Genomic DNA, 19004 nt, shown 5'->3' on the forward strand with positions numbered 1-19004 from the left:
TTACCATGTGCGATAGTCCTCGCTTACATCAGATAATCCTTACTTTGCTTACTTATTAATTATCAAGGTTTATAATTGGATACAAAGGATTACAATGACTTTACTTGCTCTCCCTGTTTCTAGCGCCAAAAATGTAGTTGCAGGAAAACCTACAAACACACCCCAATGTATCTAAACAATAACTTAAGTAATCATAATGAATTTTTTTTATTAATTATCAAGGTTTATAATTGGATAAAAAGGATTACAATGACTTTACTTGCTCTCCAAATAAACTTTCTCTCTCTTAGTTTCTTGTCTCACTCACACTAAAAGATCCCCCCTCTATGTGATGACTTCTTTCCTTTATATAGGATTCCTCATAGTGGATGACAGCTAAGAGACCTATTATTTTCGGAATCACCGTGCGTTACATTCTCTCATGTATACTCACTCATTCTCGCACAGCTTATACTTCACATAGATCATCACAGTTTACTCGTGACTTTGCTGACATCATCCATACGTCACTTCAACTTTACCATGTGTCATAGTCCTCGCTTACATCAGATAATCCTTACTTCACATACTTATTGATATGTGCGACATTTCATTCCTACAACATGTGATGGCAATACCCGAAGTGTTGAAAGGTAAGGTGTTGCGATGGGGTTTTCAACGAAGGGATTAATGGGTAAGGGTAATAAACTCTCAATTGATGATGATCCAGGAATTGGGGTGTAGAAATTTGCGAAACTGGAGTAAGGTGAAGAGAAACACAAGTTTCCCCTATGATCAAGAGTCTGAAAGCCTGTGATATCACGTCATCTGAAGATGCAGGTAGAGGAATATAGTAATTAACATAAATTCAAGTTAGTGTATTTGGTTTAAGGACCTGTTCCCAAACTCTTAGTAGGTTTGGATTTAGACCTGGATTTTCTTTTCTCTTAATCATCTTCTTCTTTGAACTTTGATGCTCGGTTGTGTTGTTATTGTTTACACATGAATTAAAAGAAACAAAATTCATCGTAAAATGTACTAAAAAATATGCTAGTGTTGATGTGGTCTTGCATGGCACAACTAAATTGTTGTTTCTTTGGAGAAACTTTCTTTTTTATCTCTACTAGTCTCCAACAAATCAGGGGAACAAATATTCTTTTGAAATTTGAAATTCCTGAGATCCGACTTTGTAGGTGATATAATGATACAATTACAATAAACAAGAGAAGGCTATTCTGCAATTCTGATTTGAGCTGTGAATATATACCTTCCTGAGAAAATCTTGATCACTCTTGGGATAAATTTGATGTCATTCTTGTTTATGATCTTCATACGCATTGCACTTGTAGAGAGTCGCGTTATCAACAAGAATTAACTTATCATAGAAGTTACCAATAGCATGAACTACTTCAAGTGACCAAAAATTGAATGGGATGCCGAAAATTTCTAAGTGAACGTCATAATGGTGAGTAGTCGGCGAATCCCAAATCTGAATTCTGAATTTGCACGAGAGAAATCTTCATCCATATATGAAAGATTGTTTATTAGGAAATAATATATGAGAGTCTATATTTAGGAGATATGCATTTAAGTTGCGAGAGTTATATTAGGAATTGTCTTGAGAATCAAGTCTTGTGATTGTATAAATATCTTGAAGAATTAATGAAAAAGACACACCAAGTTATTCTCAATGTAGTCTATTTCTTCCGCGCGTTTATGCTCTCCTCTCTCTTGCTCGATCCTTAACATGGTATCAGAGCAAGGTGAGAGGGAGAGAGGAGAGGAACAGAAGTTGGATGTTTCTGTAAAGAGTTTGGGGTTGCGATAAGAAGGAGAAGAAAACAAGTTTGAAGCCGAGTAGTTTGATGGATTTTGTGAGAAGTTTGATGCGGAGAAAACATGGCAGACGAAATACTGCTGCTGAGAAGAAAAAATATGGCTTGATTGGAAGGGTTTTTTCCGTTTGAATACAATAATTGGATAGTTAGATTTTAAAGTTAAAAAAAAAAGGTGATATGTACCTAGGTTAGGGTTATCATGTGAATCCAAGAAGATAGATGAGCCCGGGTAGTTGGAGAAGATTTAGACATCACCCACCGAGAAACTAGTCAAGAAGGAAGGGGTTACTGCCGTAATTGGAGTTTGCTGCTGTTGATTTGTATAAAAAAATTTGGGTGATGTTTCAAAGATAGTATACCCAAGGAAGTGAGCTGAAGCCATTAATCTCGAAGGTGTTTAGTCAGGTTTGAATCTGTTTTGTGAAAGAAAAACAAGAAGAAGACCTTGTTGCCGTACAATTAAGAGATGGAGATGCTTCCGGTTGAAATCAGTAACCGGTGGAAGAAGAGATGGTGACGCTACTGTAGTGAAGCTGTTGACAGTGATTAATTGGAAAAGAGGCGCTAAGAAGTCATGCTGCTGATGGAAGGTACTCGAGCTTGGCAGTGACGATGATGATCTGCTGCTATTGTTGAAAGATGAAGATGGAAGAAGAAGCTCATGGTCGGAGACAGAGATGGTTGGCAGTAGAACATGGACAAAGAGTTGCTGCCAATGGTATCGCCATTAACGGAAGTTCATGGTAATGATTTCTGTGATGATGATGACCTGGAAGAAGGTGGGATCGAGATGTGAAAAAAAACAAACAATACATGGCGCTCGAGTTAGGTGCTGCTGTTTATGGAGTCATGGTGCAGGTGATGTTATACGGGCTGAAAGCCTCAAAGAAAATAAGGAAGATGCAGACAAGGCGTTTGTTTCAATGCCTGAATGGTTTGCAAACATAAGTGTGACAATTGTGTCACTGCATGGCAAATCTATCACAAATTCAGAAGTGTGGCATCTGAATAGCGTGATAAATTTGTAACAGAAATATAACAAAGAAAAATAGTTAGCTTGTGGAAGAAGCGTGACTGAAACAGAGAAGAATAGAAGAATAAACAACAAGGTTGTGAGGAAAAATAAGCAATCACCAAGAGGTGATAACAGAGAGAAGACAACAAAAATAGGTTAAAATCCTATGAGTCGTGGAGGACGTCACAACAACGGAAAGTTGTGATTGTGAAGATAAAGCAACATGTGCTTCTTGATGAAGTAACATGTGAAGAGAAGATAAAATAGAAGATGATCTACAATGCTCGGTGATGAAATACTACAATTGAAGTAGGTGAAAAGAACTACGAAGATGGGACCGAAACGTCCTTAAACTACGAAGAAACTACGAAGATGGGACCGTAATGTCCTTAAACTATGATGGTACTTGTATGTTCTAAAACTACTAATGGGACTGCAATGTCCTTAAACTACGAATGGGACAGAAAATATCCTAAAACTACGAAGTACGGTCCTAAAACTATGAAGGGGACCGAAATCGTCCTAAAACTACGAAGAGAACCGAAATGTCCTTCAACTACGGTGAGGATCGAAAAGTGCTAAGGAAAGATCAGTTTAAATTTCTTTTGTCCAAGATGGGCATTCGTGATCTACATGCTCCATCTTGAGGGAGGGTATTAGGAAATAATATATGAGAGTCTATATTTAGGAGATATGCATTTAAGTTGTGAGAGTTATATTAGGAATTGTTTTGAGAATCAAGTCTTGTGATTGTATAAATATCTTGAAGAATTAATAAGAAAGACACACCAAGTTATTCTCAATGTAGTCTATTGCTTCCGCGCGTTTATGCTCTCCTCTCTCTTGCTCGATCCTTAGCATTGTTTGCGTTGAATTTATAGGAAACAACTCAAAGTTTGTCAAAATTTGTATTCAGTGCAAAAAATGTTACCAATATGGGACCACGATCAACCATGTTTGGTGAAGAAATGACAAATGCATTGCCCCGCACACTTACATTGTTCTTTGCAGGATCAATATGAATAAATTGCCCGTATTTAGAGTTCTTTTTTCTGGCAGAAAATGGCAGAACATATTTGTCACACAGGAATGAAGATTGAGTCTGTTTAAATTGAGGTTGTAAACATGTGTTTTTTTTTTTTGTTTTTGTGAGAATAATAAGGACTAAGCATAAGAGGTTTCTGGTTTGATGAAAGCTCCCTGAGGTTTGCATGGTTGGCTAGCTAGGGTTTGGGTGTTTAGAGCGATACTGAAAAATAAAGAATTTACTCCAGCGCAAAAGCAATAAAAAACCACCCCTCAAAACATGAACCAGAGGGGACGTTGAAAGAAACATGGTTCGCTTTCGGGCTAGGTCTAGATAACAAGATATGCAAATGATGGTCGTTTTCATTACAAAGCTCGGTAACGCAGAACCGGTTTTGATTATCAACATGCTTCTAATCTTTTCTTCATAGGTCACCATTTTTTTTAGCATCATGTTACGACGTTTGAACGTCCGTAGCCATGTTGCGGGTAAAAAATCCATTCAGTTTTCCATACAAATGAAACTCGGGGATGAGTATGTGATGGACGGATGTTTTCTTCATGAAAATCGAGAGGACTTACGATCACTTGTCATATAACGGTGTTCAGATGACCTGGTTTGGGAAGTTTAAGGATCTAAGAGGTTTGATGGAATGAAGACTAAGGAATCTAAAGGATCTAATCACTAACACGGATGAAGAGTTGCCGGGTTTGTGAAGTTTAGGTAGGTTATTCTTCTCCATAAAGCAACCTATGATGTTGTCACTAACTTGTATTTATCTTGAATAAAAATGAAGAGTTGCACCTGGAGGTGTACATGTTATAATTTGAGCACGAGCATGTAGGCGCATGATCTGGCATGACATGTGACAACATGTTAGCTTGTGTGTTGTTGGGCGAAGTTAATAGGCACACCAACACATCACATAACGCAACATAACAAGACAGGAAGCACTCTAAACACGTGGCTTCATAGATTAAGTTGTGTTGAATAGACACACTTTACACTTGCGGCTGCACCAATTTCAGGGCCAGAGTCAAGGGTTGACTAACCCTGACTCTGGCCTCCTAAAATCCTATAAATCAAGTAAAAATCATAATATTATAATGTATTTAATATTTAATTACACACCTAAAATTAAGTATTTAGTCATTTTAGTCGATCAAAGTTTATATATTTACAAAATTATTTTTTTAAATCCTTAAATAATTTTTGGATTATAAACAGATATAGGTCTGTTCTTTTTCAGGATTACAACCATAGACTCGTCTTTTTGAAAATTTTGATCGTTTTATTGAAAAAACGGCTAACGGCAGTTATCTACCATTTTAGCACCGCTAGGGAGTATAAAAAGACTTTTAAATCCTCAAATCATTGAGTTTCATTGGTAACTCAGTGAGTCCCTTATTCTACCGAGTTTCATTTTCACTCGACCGGTTCTTCTGGGTCTTATGTGTAAGGTTTCTGTACACGTGGACTGTATGTACGCGTCACCACCATTTGTACATGTGACGTGGCACCTCCAAGATTTTTTACACATTACTCTTACACGCCTGAAGTTGGTTATGATCACGACTTTAACAAAAACCCATGGCTCCTAAATCGTTCAGAAATCTAACATCACCTTGAATCTCTACCTGCAATCATTTCATTCGATCACAACCATTCCATAATACAACATCACTAACTTTGTGGCCGCATCTCCATTCTTCTCATAGTTCAACAATATCAATTGGTTGTTCAAAACCTTAACAAGAATTCCACCATTACTCTTTTCAGCTCAATCTCACCACTGCAGTCACCACCAGCAACCACCTCAAACCGTTTTACCAATTTCCGCTACACAACCCTGTCATGGCAAAAAGCTATGTTGTTTCCAACTTTTAATTCTTCTTTGCAGCAACAACAACCTTCAACACTGCCCAAATTCAGTCTACTGCGACATTCTCTCAAACGACTTGCAAGCATTGCAGTTCTCACTCTCCTGACCCAACACAAACACAATCCAATTCTCCAAGAACAAGATCATAGAAAAACTTTCGATCATATTCGTAGATTAGAATCGATTAAATCGAAAGTACAGTAGGAGTTTAAACTTATCTTCTGGATCGATTTTGTTGATGAATTTGTCGAATCGATTTGGTGATATTGATTCTCATCGAATATTCTTGAAGAACAGATGTCGTTGATGCTGATTTTAGGGTTATATGCATGTTGAATCTCGCTGAATCGAGTGTTAATCGATACTCAGAACTAACTCACAAGCTGCACTTCTAATTTTAACCAATTCCATCTCCAACTACCACTGCATTTCGTTTAACAATTCCTCGAGCATCACTAATTTCATATATTTAGAAATCTGTCAATACCATCATCAATTTCGTTTTCATTTGACAGATTAAAATCATCATCACCAACGATTACCAGTAGCAGGTCAATTTCTTCTCAGCATCAGCAAACCAACTCCAACGTTTTCTAATTCAACCACAATTTAAAACCCTAACTTCTCTGTGATACCTGCAACTAGAACCAAATACGAATTCAATAAGAACCCATCTTCTAATTCGTCACAAACCCTTCAAAAACCTCCTAGTGTCTTCCAATAACATCATCTGCAGCTGGTTCATCACCTTAGTTTTTTTTGAAGCATTTTTCATCACCTTACTCACTGCAGCACCATCTTGTTCTTAACCAACTCACTACCAAATCTCTGCTTTCGCAAAAAAAACTTCACACGATTGCTTATTCATTTTCTCGCACAGAGGAAGAACAATTGAAGAAGAAAAGAAAAATAGACGATGAGATCTGGGTTCGTCTTTTAATTTCCATTCCCCTAAAATGAACGACTAAAAATATCACACATGTCCGTTATAGAAAAATTTGTGAAATTGAATCTCAAGCGTCCAAGTTCTTAGAGATGGACCAAGAAAGATAAGTGTCAATGCCATAAACTAAAGGGTATAAAAGTAAATTGTACATCATTATATCATCTCATTTGAGGAGAAATTGACCGTGTTGACCGGTAATTGACAAAAATAACTGATTTGGATGGAAACATGGATGGAGGCCTAGATTTGCAATTTTCAAAAAAATAGGCCTATGATTGTCTATCGAGTTGAAAATCAGGTCTATATCTGTTTATAATCCATAATTTTTCCGGTACGTGCACCAACCAATTGGAAAGAAAAAGGATCCCTTACTTGTCAAGTGTCTAAGCCAATTCAAGAGGTTGGATTGTCGTTCGGGGATGGTCCATAACTATTTTAGTGGCAAAAATCAATTGAGATCGAGGGACAAACTAAGCTTTACTACTTAGGCCAAACACAATGGTAATTAATTTCTCTTCGTAAAAGCTTAATTGTAGCGAAATCCAACTACTATGGTCTTCCGTGTCACTTAAATTTAGCGATATTTCTTAGCTACACTTTAAAGTTGATCAGATCTGATGCGGGTTGCAGCTAAGTGAAATCACATGGAAACTAAGTTTCCGTTGGACTCTTTTCATGTGATTTTCAACGGATACTTATTTTTCATTTGAGAATTTTCAATTTTACTCTTTATTTTTCAATTTTAATTCTTTTATTTTACTAAAACTGATTTTTCTTCCTATTATATATCCATTTTTTTCTCTTAAATTTTTTTTAACCCATAAATAAGATTTGTCTAGATCGGTGGAAAAAAATTGGGAAAAAAGAAAAATAAAAACAAAGTTTCCGATTGGCACTATTTGATTATGCTAAGGAATGCCCATCACCCATACTGAGGTTGGCCTCAAACCCTTTTCGTTTAGATTCAAGTAAGCTATAGCCAAGGGAAATCCTTGACCATTATGCTTGGTCCTATAGATCATCTTTCTTTGCTGACAAGTTTTGCATTGGGATATCATCATAGAAATTTCTATGGTTTAAATTTGAAAATTGTAGCTTATATGTGGTTGCTGGTCCACACTATAAAACATTCATAAGTTACATACACATCAAACCAATTTGGTCCACACCCTATAATCACCTGTCGACATAGATGTTTGCAACAATGTCTCCCTTTTAGCCAACTTTTATTTGGTGAACCTAAAAGTTGCTAAAATCATGAATACCATATAAGAAACCACATCAAAGTATGGTTTAACGTTGTACCTCAAAAGTGAACAAACACCCTATAAATAGTTTCATTTGAGGAGGCATCAAAGCAATTAAAAGGAAAAATGAAAATCTAGTATGTAAATAGCAGTTAGCCATGATTATCCAAAGCAAAATCCTACATAAATGGTCAAGTTCTTCTTGGTCTTTTTTAGAATCACAATCCTGTTGGTAGTCGTGAGCGCAGAGATAAAACCACTAACTAAATAGAGAGAAGTAAATGCCACCCACATAAAATTTTACTCTTCCTCTTTTACACAAAGAAATTCTTTTAGAAAAATCTATAATTAGCGCTCAATTTTGCTGATTTTTTTTAAAGGACCGAGAAGCCAAGTACAATTTTTAAGTGTTAGGTCCGGAGATTTAAATGTTGACTAATAGAATTATCAACAACCAAATCAAAAAGCGGAACTAGTAATTTATACTATTAAAATTAAAGTGATAACTGAATTACATTAAACTAATTACCTTACACTTAGGAATTAAATAAAAATAGTAAGCCTGTCATGGGTTAATTATTACAAAATTATCCCACCCACTAATAATTAAACTAATTACATTATCATCTATTTATCACACTAATTAATCAAAAAGGGTTATTTGAATACAAACATTAGCCTCTTTTTATTGTTAGATAGAGATCAAGAGAAGCTGGATGATCTATATCTTTGTAACCCTGTTGTTGCTTAAGCTAGAATTGCTGCTGCTGCTAACAAAATGTTTGCTGAACTTCATGCGCAAGTTCTTCAACACTAAGCTTACATTCAATTCCAATCTGTCACAAAAACAACAACAGTCATTAATTAGCTTTATATTTATGTGAAGATATAAATTTACATTTTCTTGGCCAAAAGCATGAATCATCTTAATTTTTCACCATGGGGCAGAAGTGGTCCTGTGTAGTGTATATATCATCAGCTGTACTTGACTTTTGCTAATTGTAATTAAAGTTCTTAACCCAAAAAAAAAACTAATTGTAGTCAGTATGTTTGATTAAGTAGTTACTTAGTTACCTTAATGGTGAATGAATTAAGCATGGTAGAAGAATCAACCAAGTTAATGTTGACATGAAGAATTTCTAGCGAAAGACCTTCAAGTGTTGATATTATTTTTGTAGCTTGACCGGGAATCCGAGCCGATATTGTTTTCAAAAGGACATTAGGACCTGCAAATTTCACCTCTACTTTAGCAGGTGAGCATTTTAGGTTTGGAATGAGCTGCTCTTTGACATAAAGAATATTGTTGTCCAAAGTTGAAGATGATATTGAAGAAGTTGGTTCATGGGAAGTAGGGGATGATGATAGATGAGTTAATTTTTTTTGCATCCTCGGCTTGTAAGGGCTGGTTTGTGTTGGGGTTCTTGGACTTGCAGGCAAGCTTACTCTAGGGCTAATTGGTGGTTTTCTTGGACTCAGTGGTAATGAATTAGGTCTTGGACTTGATACAACAACTCTTGGACTTAAAACTTCACTGTAAACTTTCCTTTGTCTCTTTGCCTCGAGAGACTGAAGAACTTGTTGCATTTCCTTGATATAATCCACTACTCCTCCTATTATCGATGCTTGATCACCCTATAAAAAATCAAACACAATAAGAACAAAACTAAAAATTATCTCAATTGTCATCTTATGCAGCATAAATGGTAAAAGAGAAAGATTAAGGGTGTAAATCTTTACCCTTTTCACATAGAAGCATGGCATCAATGAACGTAAAACCGATAAATGCTCGTTCATTTGCTTCCGCCGGTTACGTTCCACTGTTATGTGTGATATTTTCGGCTGTCCATCTTGGAGGATGTCTTCACCGGCCGTAGGAGAAGCAGATTTCCTCCCTGGAGAGAATTTTCGTTTCTTCGTCCTAGCTAAGGGAACGTCGACGAATTCAGGCTCAAAGCCTAGTTGGAAACTTGAAGATGAAGATGAAATGGACTTTTGAGAAACAAGAGCAGCTGATGGTGGTGATGTGTTGTTAGTAGTAGGACTGTGGATAACAACAGCTTCGTCTAATGGTAGTGTTACTTGTGGAATATGATCTTGGGTAGTATTATCTAAGGTTTCTAAGATACCAAAGAGATCATCAAACTCATATTCATCAAAAAACTCTGGTATTATGATGTTATCATCCATTTGTTGCATACTTCTGAGAAGAATTTTGGGAAAATATAAAGAGGAAAAATGTGGTGGTGATGATATATGGTAGCTATATATAGATGAAGTGATATGAAAATGACTAAACTATCAAAATCATATATGTATTTTTGACGGGGTTGTGATTGTCACAAGATAATCTTGGATAATGTTGAAATATGGAATGGTTTCTTCAAGGAGGCCTGAAACTTCAAGGAGAAACCCTAACAAATTTAACAAGTGTGGGGGTGGAAAGAGAGGGAGAGACAATGAGAATATGGAAGAAGAAAATGAGAAAAAGGTTTTGTGAAATAGTAATATATAGAAAGTTCAGATTTAAGACAACAAAACATTCCACAAAAAGTAGATAAGTTTGATTTCTTTTTAAAATACTATGAATAATGCTGTATCAGCATACTAATAGGGATTGTTCTCCTGGTAGAGGAGCAAAGTATGATAATGCATTCCCCTTAGAATGACATGTGGCAATTTATAGCAAGAGATGGGAGTTGGGAAAAATTGTAACTTTTTTCCGACCAAATCCAGTAATTTTTGACAATAATTTTATGCAAACAATAACAAAAAACAAAAGCTCAAAAGTTATCTCAAGAGGAGATCCAATGGTAGCTGCTGCAACTTCTTTATACATTGGAACAGGTGTTGGGAAAATAGGTTTTCACTTTCTGTATCCTATAAATGTCGGGATTTTTCTCCAAGATATGATGCATTTCTAAATTATTGAACCACTAATAATAAATTACAAGGGAGAGTACACATTGAATAAGAATATAATAATAAAGACTGAAATCTCAACAACTAGAAGGAATGAACAGCCAATATTAGTAACTAACTTAGACCTATAATTTGTTAACAACTAATAGCTTAAGAGGTTGTTTGGATACCATTTAACAAGTAGTTTTTTTATTTAGTAAAATCGAAAAGCCAAGTTCTTATTTTATTGAAGCAAAATTTTAATTTCTGACTTATGACTTCTATTTTTGTCCTGGATGATGATAGACACAACGAGCTTTTCTCCCGCGGTGTGTACCGAGAGGGGATCGTGCGGTTCCGGCAGCGCTTCTCTGCATTGGAATTAGAAAGGGTTCAAGTTGGACCAGCTTTTTATCTTAGTGGATGTATTTTGTTGGGACAAAACCTCCCTAGCTTAATCATTTCCGTTCTGTCCTATGACTTTTGCTTCTGTCCGGAAAATAAACAAAAATAAATTATTTCTAACTCATAAATGCTTGATTTTTTATGTTTTTTAAGAAGAAAAGATTAAGAAGGATCAGGCTTAACAGTTTATGTTAGGTATATGTCTGGTTTGAGACATTGGCCGTATTCCATGGTCAAAGGATTAGGAACATATGCAACTTGTTTTACTGTTACTGTTACCCAATAAGGTTGGTTTGGTTAACAGAGGGGAGCTAAATAGATGAGAGTGCAATTCTATAATGAAAAGGATTGTACTTCGTCAGGTACTGAATTGGAGAGACTGAGAGCAAGAGGTGGAGGGGCCATAGAAAAGGAGAGGACTCCCAAAGAAACAAAAAACACAATCATGACTCAGTCCCACATCTGGATTTCCTCTATTTATTTTGTTTGTTTAAATCTATGTCCTAGAAGGCAAAAGAAACGGCATTTTGCCAACTTGTCATTCTTTAATGGCGTCTCATGGTAAAATTAAAATCGATCTAGAGAAATGCCAAATTTTATCCTCTCTTGGTCTCTTGATACCTTGATAGAGTTTGGTGGAAATTAATGTGTATGTTTTTTTTTTTGTTGTTGTGGGGAGATCATTGTTTTGCATGTAAGGAGACAATTTTATTTACCAGTAGAAGGGTAAAATTGGTAAAAAAAAGTAGGGTTTTATCGGGATTTAGATAACTTTCTAACGAAGATTGTGTTGGGATTTTCTGTATCAGTAGTGTTAAAATATTAGCATTATGGTTGTTCTTTCTTTAACTAGTCAGTCGATAAAGAAACAAAAAAAATAGTGTAACCGATGATTTTTTACCACAAGTAATATAGCTACTGAACCAAGTATATGTGTGCGTTATTTCACCCAGAAGTAAAATTTAGAAAAGAAATTAGTTTAAAGACATACTATTTTAATGCAAATTTGGCAACTGAAATCCGACGAATATCATAGAAGTAGATTACTCTTCATATTTCTTCTCTAGTTCTCTTTCAGTTAGTAGATAGAAATTAGAAATACTGATGATCAGGTAATAATGACCGGTTTGAGTTGTTCTGGAACTAAAACTAGGTGATAAACTCCCAGTGTCTAGTGCCTACGTCGGCCTAACTCATTCTAGCTCGGCTGTTGAATGAGAAAATAGAATTGTCAATTATATCATGCGCAGTAGAGCCGTACTATTGCATGGATTTTCGTTCATTTAGAATTAAACACAGAATAGCCAATTGAAGATAATGAGCGTTGGAGAGAATTCTAGAGAGAGAGATAGTACCATTAATGAGGAAGCAAGGATGGAAGGTGGTGTTAATGGTGGACATGCAGAGAGAAAGGTGTGAATGGAAAGCAGTAATAACTGATGATCAGCAAAACTCTGCACATATTATTTAATGTTTTGTGATCACCTCATCAATACTCCCCACACAATTTTTTTGATATATTGCTGATACATTCATATCTCTACGTAGCAACTGATCAGACAACTTGTCATGAATATATGCAAAGGACACGGCATCTCCGTGTAGATGAATGATCAAGATGCATCATTATCTTTGGTGGTGCGATTCAATTCAAAATTCAAATATCTGCGTAATGTCTATGTAACCTAAAACCAAACAAAACAATAGTGCAGAAGTGATCTCTTAGTAAATGAACAGGATAATGATCAGTTATCCTATTTGAGATTATACTGCAAAAGAGAATGCGTCATTGACATGATCTTATATCCGGCCAACAGTTTTTATGTACTAGTGCTCTTTTGCATTATCTTTCAAGCAACACAATATTTTAAATTTCAATAATTCTTCATCAACCGCATAAATCTGTGTGAAAAACTGATCCACTAAATTAATAAATCTGGTAATTCATGATATTCACCGTTTAAAATAAATTAAACCCAAATTGTTGAAAAATTCCGATAAATTATTCTGGATTTTCTCTTGCTAGTTGAATCAATGTGGTAGTATTTTCTACAAGTGTTTGAGTATTTACTAATCCCAACAACTTATGTGTCTCCTCTCCCTAGTCCAGTCCAAGTGAATCATATTCTTCCTTCTTCTTCTACTTCATTCATATAATACACATTATCTATGTATCTTCAATTATCTGTACATAAATGGTAGTACAACTTTGTATTCTTTCGGGGAAAAGAGAAAATCCACTTAAATATTTTATGTTCATGGATTGCGACTTCACTATAACCACTGTAACTGTATGGAACAGTGTATTGGATCAAAAAAAATGTATATGAACAGTGCAGTTATGTTTGTACAAAATGTATACATGATAAGTATTAATAATAAAGCTGATGAGTATTTACATAAATATATATTGATGACGATAAAGCCTTTTGAATCTTGATTATATATTCTGAAATGCTAGCTTTTTCTATCATGAAAACACTGTTTGTCTCACTTTACTTGGACAAAATTCTTTGCTTTTTCTTTTTGTATGTCGTTGCCTGCCGTGTTTAATCAGAAAGGCAAAGTAAAAGCTAAGTTTTAGTGAGTCCAACAGTAAATTTAGCGAGGACCAGAGCAGTCATACCCTTCTGCAAACCCCCAAGCAATTACTTCGGAGCTAGACTTCTCTTTCAGCCAAGAAATCCTAACCCTAAGAGGAAAGCAATTTTCCGTAATTACTAAAACACGAATTCTAATTTTAATCTAGTGCTTTGCAGCATAGGCTACAAGATAGAAGAGTGTTTTCATATTCCATTTCTTTTAAAACCAAGTGGTAGAAGAGTGAAGCAGTGCTTAATGGCATTGGGAAGTAGTGTTTTCACCCTATACATGCAGCAGATTGAACAGTGTATATATGTGTGTACAAAATAAAAGTATGATAAGTATTAATACAGCTGGTTGATTATTCATATTCTGAATTTACTTTTTCTATCAATGAATAAACACTGTTTTGTCTCCCTAGATATGTTTAGACAGAATGACAAGATTTACTCATGCATGTTGTAGCCTGTTGGTTTTAACTAGCTTAGCTAGGCAAACTAAAGGCTCAGCTTAATGAATGGAAACAAAATTTAGTGAGAACTGGAGCAATCTCTTATTCTTTTGAAGGCTAGATCACTAGAGCAATCATGCCCCTCTGCAAACCCCAAGCAAAGTTAGAACTAGAGAAATCCTATATGAACGGTGTATTTATGTTTGTGCAAAATATATGCATGATAAGTGTTAATACTAGCAGCTGATTATTCATGTAAATTGATGCTGAGGTCTAAATTTGCATACACTGTTTTGTCTCCCTATATTTAGTCAAAATTTCACTCACGCATGCATGTCCTTGCCAGGTGAGTACAATTAATTATATAGGAAAATTAAATGGTAACTTAAATGAATGCAAAGCAAATTTATTAGTGAGGACTAGAGCAATCATGCCCCTCTGCAAACCCCAAGCAATTACTTCCCAGAAGCCTTCTCAACCAAGAATCTCAAACACTAGTCAAGAGTTAATGTGGGCATTAGAAATGCCATTATTGTACATGGACACTAGCTAGTTTTGTTACAGTGTTGCCAGAATTCATGGATCCATTTAAACAGTGACGGAGCTAGATCTAGGATTAGGATAATACGTAAAATGACCGGACAAAAGAAAACTTAAATGGCGTGGAAAAACAATGAATAAGAAAGGCATATTTTTGAAAGATTTTTGTGAAATGGGGACAACCGCCCTGTTTTTAAGCATTTTCACTAAATGCATGATGATATATTGATATTCATCATCATTAAATTTTGTTGGAACTCTGTTTAAGAAAAAGAAAGCAAAAAAAGTCTCAGCAAAACAAGGATACGGACGGATCTTTGTTGTTATCAAATACGGAAAACCATATTTACTCTTCTGAGATTTGTGGTTAGGCATGCAACATCTAGGTTGGTTCATAACCCCATGAGACATCGGCTTTCACAATAAAAAATCATGAACACTTTTCCAAGACGGATCAGTTTACACAGAACTGGACCACACACACACCCAAGTGTAACATATATAGCATGATGCATGGCTATATAGCTCTGACCCTTTGGCCTGTTGCGGACCTTTTATCAATATATCCTACCTAGTTTACAACCAAGTCAGTGTCTATCCTACAAAGAAGTTGAAATTAGTAGAGAAACATAAATTCTCAATGAGAAAATAGCCCACAAATAGAGTAAACTACTACTAGTAAGCTAATCAACACAGTGAGTGGGAGTGGCTAATGCTCTAGCTTAGCTATGCATGATGAAGGAAGAAACGACTTAAATGCAGTCTCAACCAGAAACGGGCCGGGGTTGCTCATAATAATAATGTAGAGAGATATGGGACAAAATTTGAAAACATAAGACCGTTAATATGATTTTAAAGCTGTATAGGTCCCAATTCTTCTCCTCCTGCTCACTCCTATCACTATCAAGCCTTACAACCTAATTTACTACACTTCGGTAGTACACACACACTGTTGAAACTCATGCATTCAATCTGCTCTGCAACACCCTAATCAGAAAAGAAATAAGAGAGCATTGAATGGCAACACGAAAGGAGTATGATGAATCAAGTTCTCATTTTGATTTTAGAAACTTCTCCCTTCTGCAGACCTCTCTTTATTACTTTACCCTCTCCTCATCTTCAATATCTCCTCTTTATAGTCCTTTTGTCCCTTCTTCTTATGATCCTTTTTTTTACTTTATTATTATTGATTCACTCCTTTTACATCAACGCATTCTACATTCTTTTACCTAACCAATAAAAAATTATATTTTTTGAACTTTTTGTTGGATGTTGAATTCCCACCTTTTCATTTCTTTGGTTCAACTAAAGAGAAAAATCTTCTTCTTTTTTCTTTTTTACAAACAACAATAACTGAGGCAATTCTACATTCTTTGTTTGAGCAAGCATTTGGTACTTAGACATACTGGTAATCAACACTGTAGAGTTCCCCAAACAGACGGAGATAATGAAAAGTCATTCATATCGTAAATGCCTTTGTAATTGGGTGATAACAGTCACGACCGGAAGTGAAGTGTAGTCTTCCGAGTTTAGTGCCTGGATTGAACGTAAAAGAAAAATACACCCGTGTATGAATAAACAGTAAAACAGACATATTTGTACAAAATTATATGAACATATAACTCAATCAATATCAACTCAAACCCATTAGTCGCCTAAGTTGGTAACCCTTATTAGGGAATGGCAGGATCCGCGTGAAAGGGTGTTAACCAATGATTTGTTGGCACGTCAATGTGGATTATAACCTTGGGCTAGAAGAAGTGTGTTTTTCCACTTCAACTATATAACAAAGCAGTCAATTCTAATGCTGATGAGAGGTTAGCATTGGGAATTGTGTTTCTCTTGTTGTTGTAGTTGATGTTTCTCTTCTTCTTCTTCTTTTATCTTCCATTCATCAGAAATTAACCAGATGATCAGAAATCAGGTGACGTGGGTTCCACAGATTTGAATACATATACAGAGAAATTTTACATATCTAGATTTCTGTTCACTCACGTCTCAATCTAACCCGCCCCCCCACTGTCTCTGCATTATCATCAGCATACAGCAGCAGCAGCATCCTGTGTCTCTGACCTAAACCATTAAACCTCTCTCATATTCATTTTTCTTTAGGGAAATGCATGCTGCATAATGGACGGACCTAACCTAACCTAACCCATTTCTGATTCCCTTTTTGTACTAGCACACTCACACACTTAGTTTTCAGAATAGTTTTCTTGTTTCAACTACTGTTCTGCTACTGCTACGTACGTACTGTAAATGTAATTTCTTCTTCTTCCAAATTGACAATCAGGTGTGCATGTGTGATATATATGATCAAAGTACTTGTCTGTAAAAAGTAAAACTCAGAAAATCATCATCACAATCTGAAATCAGGTACATATTACTATGTATATCATCGAATGGTTGTCAAGGTATCAAAATTGTGGGGTCCACTGCAGCACCTGGTCTATTATGTCTCTTTAGTCTCTATCGCTGCCTACTGGCAGGTAGATGTACACTAGGGGCACAGATGTGAGGATAGGCCCGTGAAATGTATTAAAGGAAAGCCCATGGGTACCAGTACCGGAGGTCCAGAAGAATGCAGGAAAGAAAAAGAAACCTGTTTTGAGGCATACTCATTTTTTTTGAGGCATACTCATTCATTATACCATCTAGGGTGGGTTTATAAGGGATGTCTAAAGGTAGTGCAATTAACTATATATCCTTAAACAATTTAAATAACTAGAGTGTCCTTATTCTCAAAACCTAAAATCAAAAATCAAAATAAACTTTAAATTCAAACATCTTGGACTCCAATTCAATCAAAAAATTGATCAAGCAAAGCAAACACGAATCGAAGTGAGCAATGTAGGAGTGCGAAATCCAAATCTCAATTGCTCTTAGATGTATTTTAGAATGTAAGTGTAACAAACCCATCTTGTTTTCGATTGATTTTATTTTGTTTGATCGATAGAATATGATTTCAAAGAAGAAATTAGGTTTTCAGAAGATCAATTCGGCTGATCTTGGAGTATCAATTTTGAGCCGAACCTAGTGTATGATTTAGAGAAACACTATGTTCGGCTAATGCGACTTTGCTAGATTTTGTTCGAATCAGCCGAACCAAAATTCGTCAGTTACAGAGTGAAGTTCGGCTGAAAAGTTATCAGCCGAACTGTTCATCTGGTCGGTAGATCTGGGTTTTAAAATTTTAATTTTTTGAAAGATTCAACTTATAAAAAGAAATGAAACCTCGTATAGAAGTCTACCTATGATTTGAATCACACATTTTGGTCACTTCTAATCACTAAAATCTCAAAATTCAAAACCCAAGTTTTTTTTTCACTTCTTCTTCTTCCTCTCAAAATCCCAACTCTCTCACATAAATTTGATTTATCTGCTAATTCACCACTAATAATTTAATTTTTAATCAATCCTTAAAATTCCTAACTAATCAAATCTAATCATAATCATTAACACCAATTATGTAAGGGTATTTATGCCATTATCAAAAAGGGTGGATAAGGGGTGATGTTGTTTTTTATTTAGTGACTCTATTTTGGCATTATTTGGTATGCCTCAAAAAAATTCAATATGCCTCAAAATAGGTTTCAAGAAAAATGGTACAACTTATCCACCACCTACCAAAAATTTTGGGCACGCACTAGTCATACTTGCAGTTAGGGACAGTGACGAGTTGACGGTGGGCAATGTAAGCACCAGGATTCGTCTAGAGCCGAAGACACTAGAGTGGGGGCTTCAGGTGATACCAAGCCGAAGCCACCATTGACAATGACGTGGCACAAGCATGGTGCCCTCAGAAGATGATTAATGGTTGATTAAATAAACCCCATTGTAATAGTACACGTGTACGGCTAATGACAGAAGTCTTACTAGAAAAGGTATTAGGGTACACTGTACGGTACCTTCATATCAGGCTTTGTCTATAAAAGGAGAGCTATCCTCCAGAGAGAGACAGAGCTTTTCATAGAATTGTATTTTATATTGGGATTAGTCTCCTCATAACCTTGCATCAATTTAAGGGTGTTTACATTTGGCGACTTCACAGGGGACTAATCCTCAATACCACCGAAAACTCTAGCATTATGGCTTCAGGCCCTGTTCCTGTTAAAACCGTTGGAGGAATAATGATAGCTTCGGGAACGGAAGGATTGCAAAGTCGACAAGTGAATCCCGAGTTCGGAATGCCG

At 35.8% G+C, this 19004-nt stretch overlaps 1 protein-coding gene across 1 annotated transcript; it reads right to left on the reverse strand.

The window, feature by feature from the left end:
- Positions 1–8396: 8396 nt before the first annotated feature.
- Positions 8397–10121, reverse strand: LOC113325198 (transcription factor SPEECHLESS-like). Its single transcript, XM_026573411.1, has 3 exons — positions 9672–10121; positions 9009–9566; positions 8397–8770 (listed from the first exon to the last, which is right to left on the reverse strand). The coding sequence occupies exons 1-3, from the start codon at positions 10119–10121 to the stop codon at positions 8705–8707; spliced, it is 1074 nt and encodes a 357-aa protein (XP_026429196.1). The 3' UTR covers positions 8397–8704.
- Between the last annotated feature and the right edge of the window lie 8883 nt (positions 10122–19004).

Source organism: Papaver somniferum, chromosome 11, assembly GCF_003573695.1.
Source record: "Papaver somniferum cultivar HN1 chromosome 11, ASM357369v1, whole genome shotgun sequence".
Lineage (NCBI taxonomy): Eukaryota > Viridiplantae > Streptophyta > Magnoliopsida > Ranunculales > Papaveraceae > Papaver > Papaver somniferum.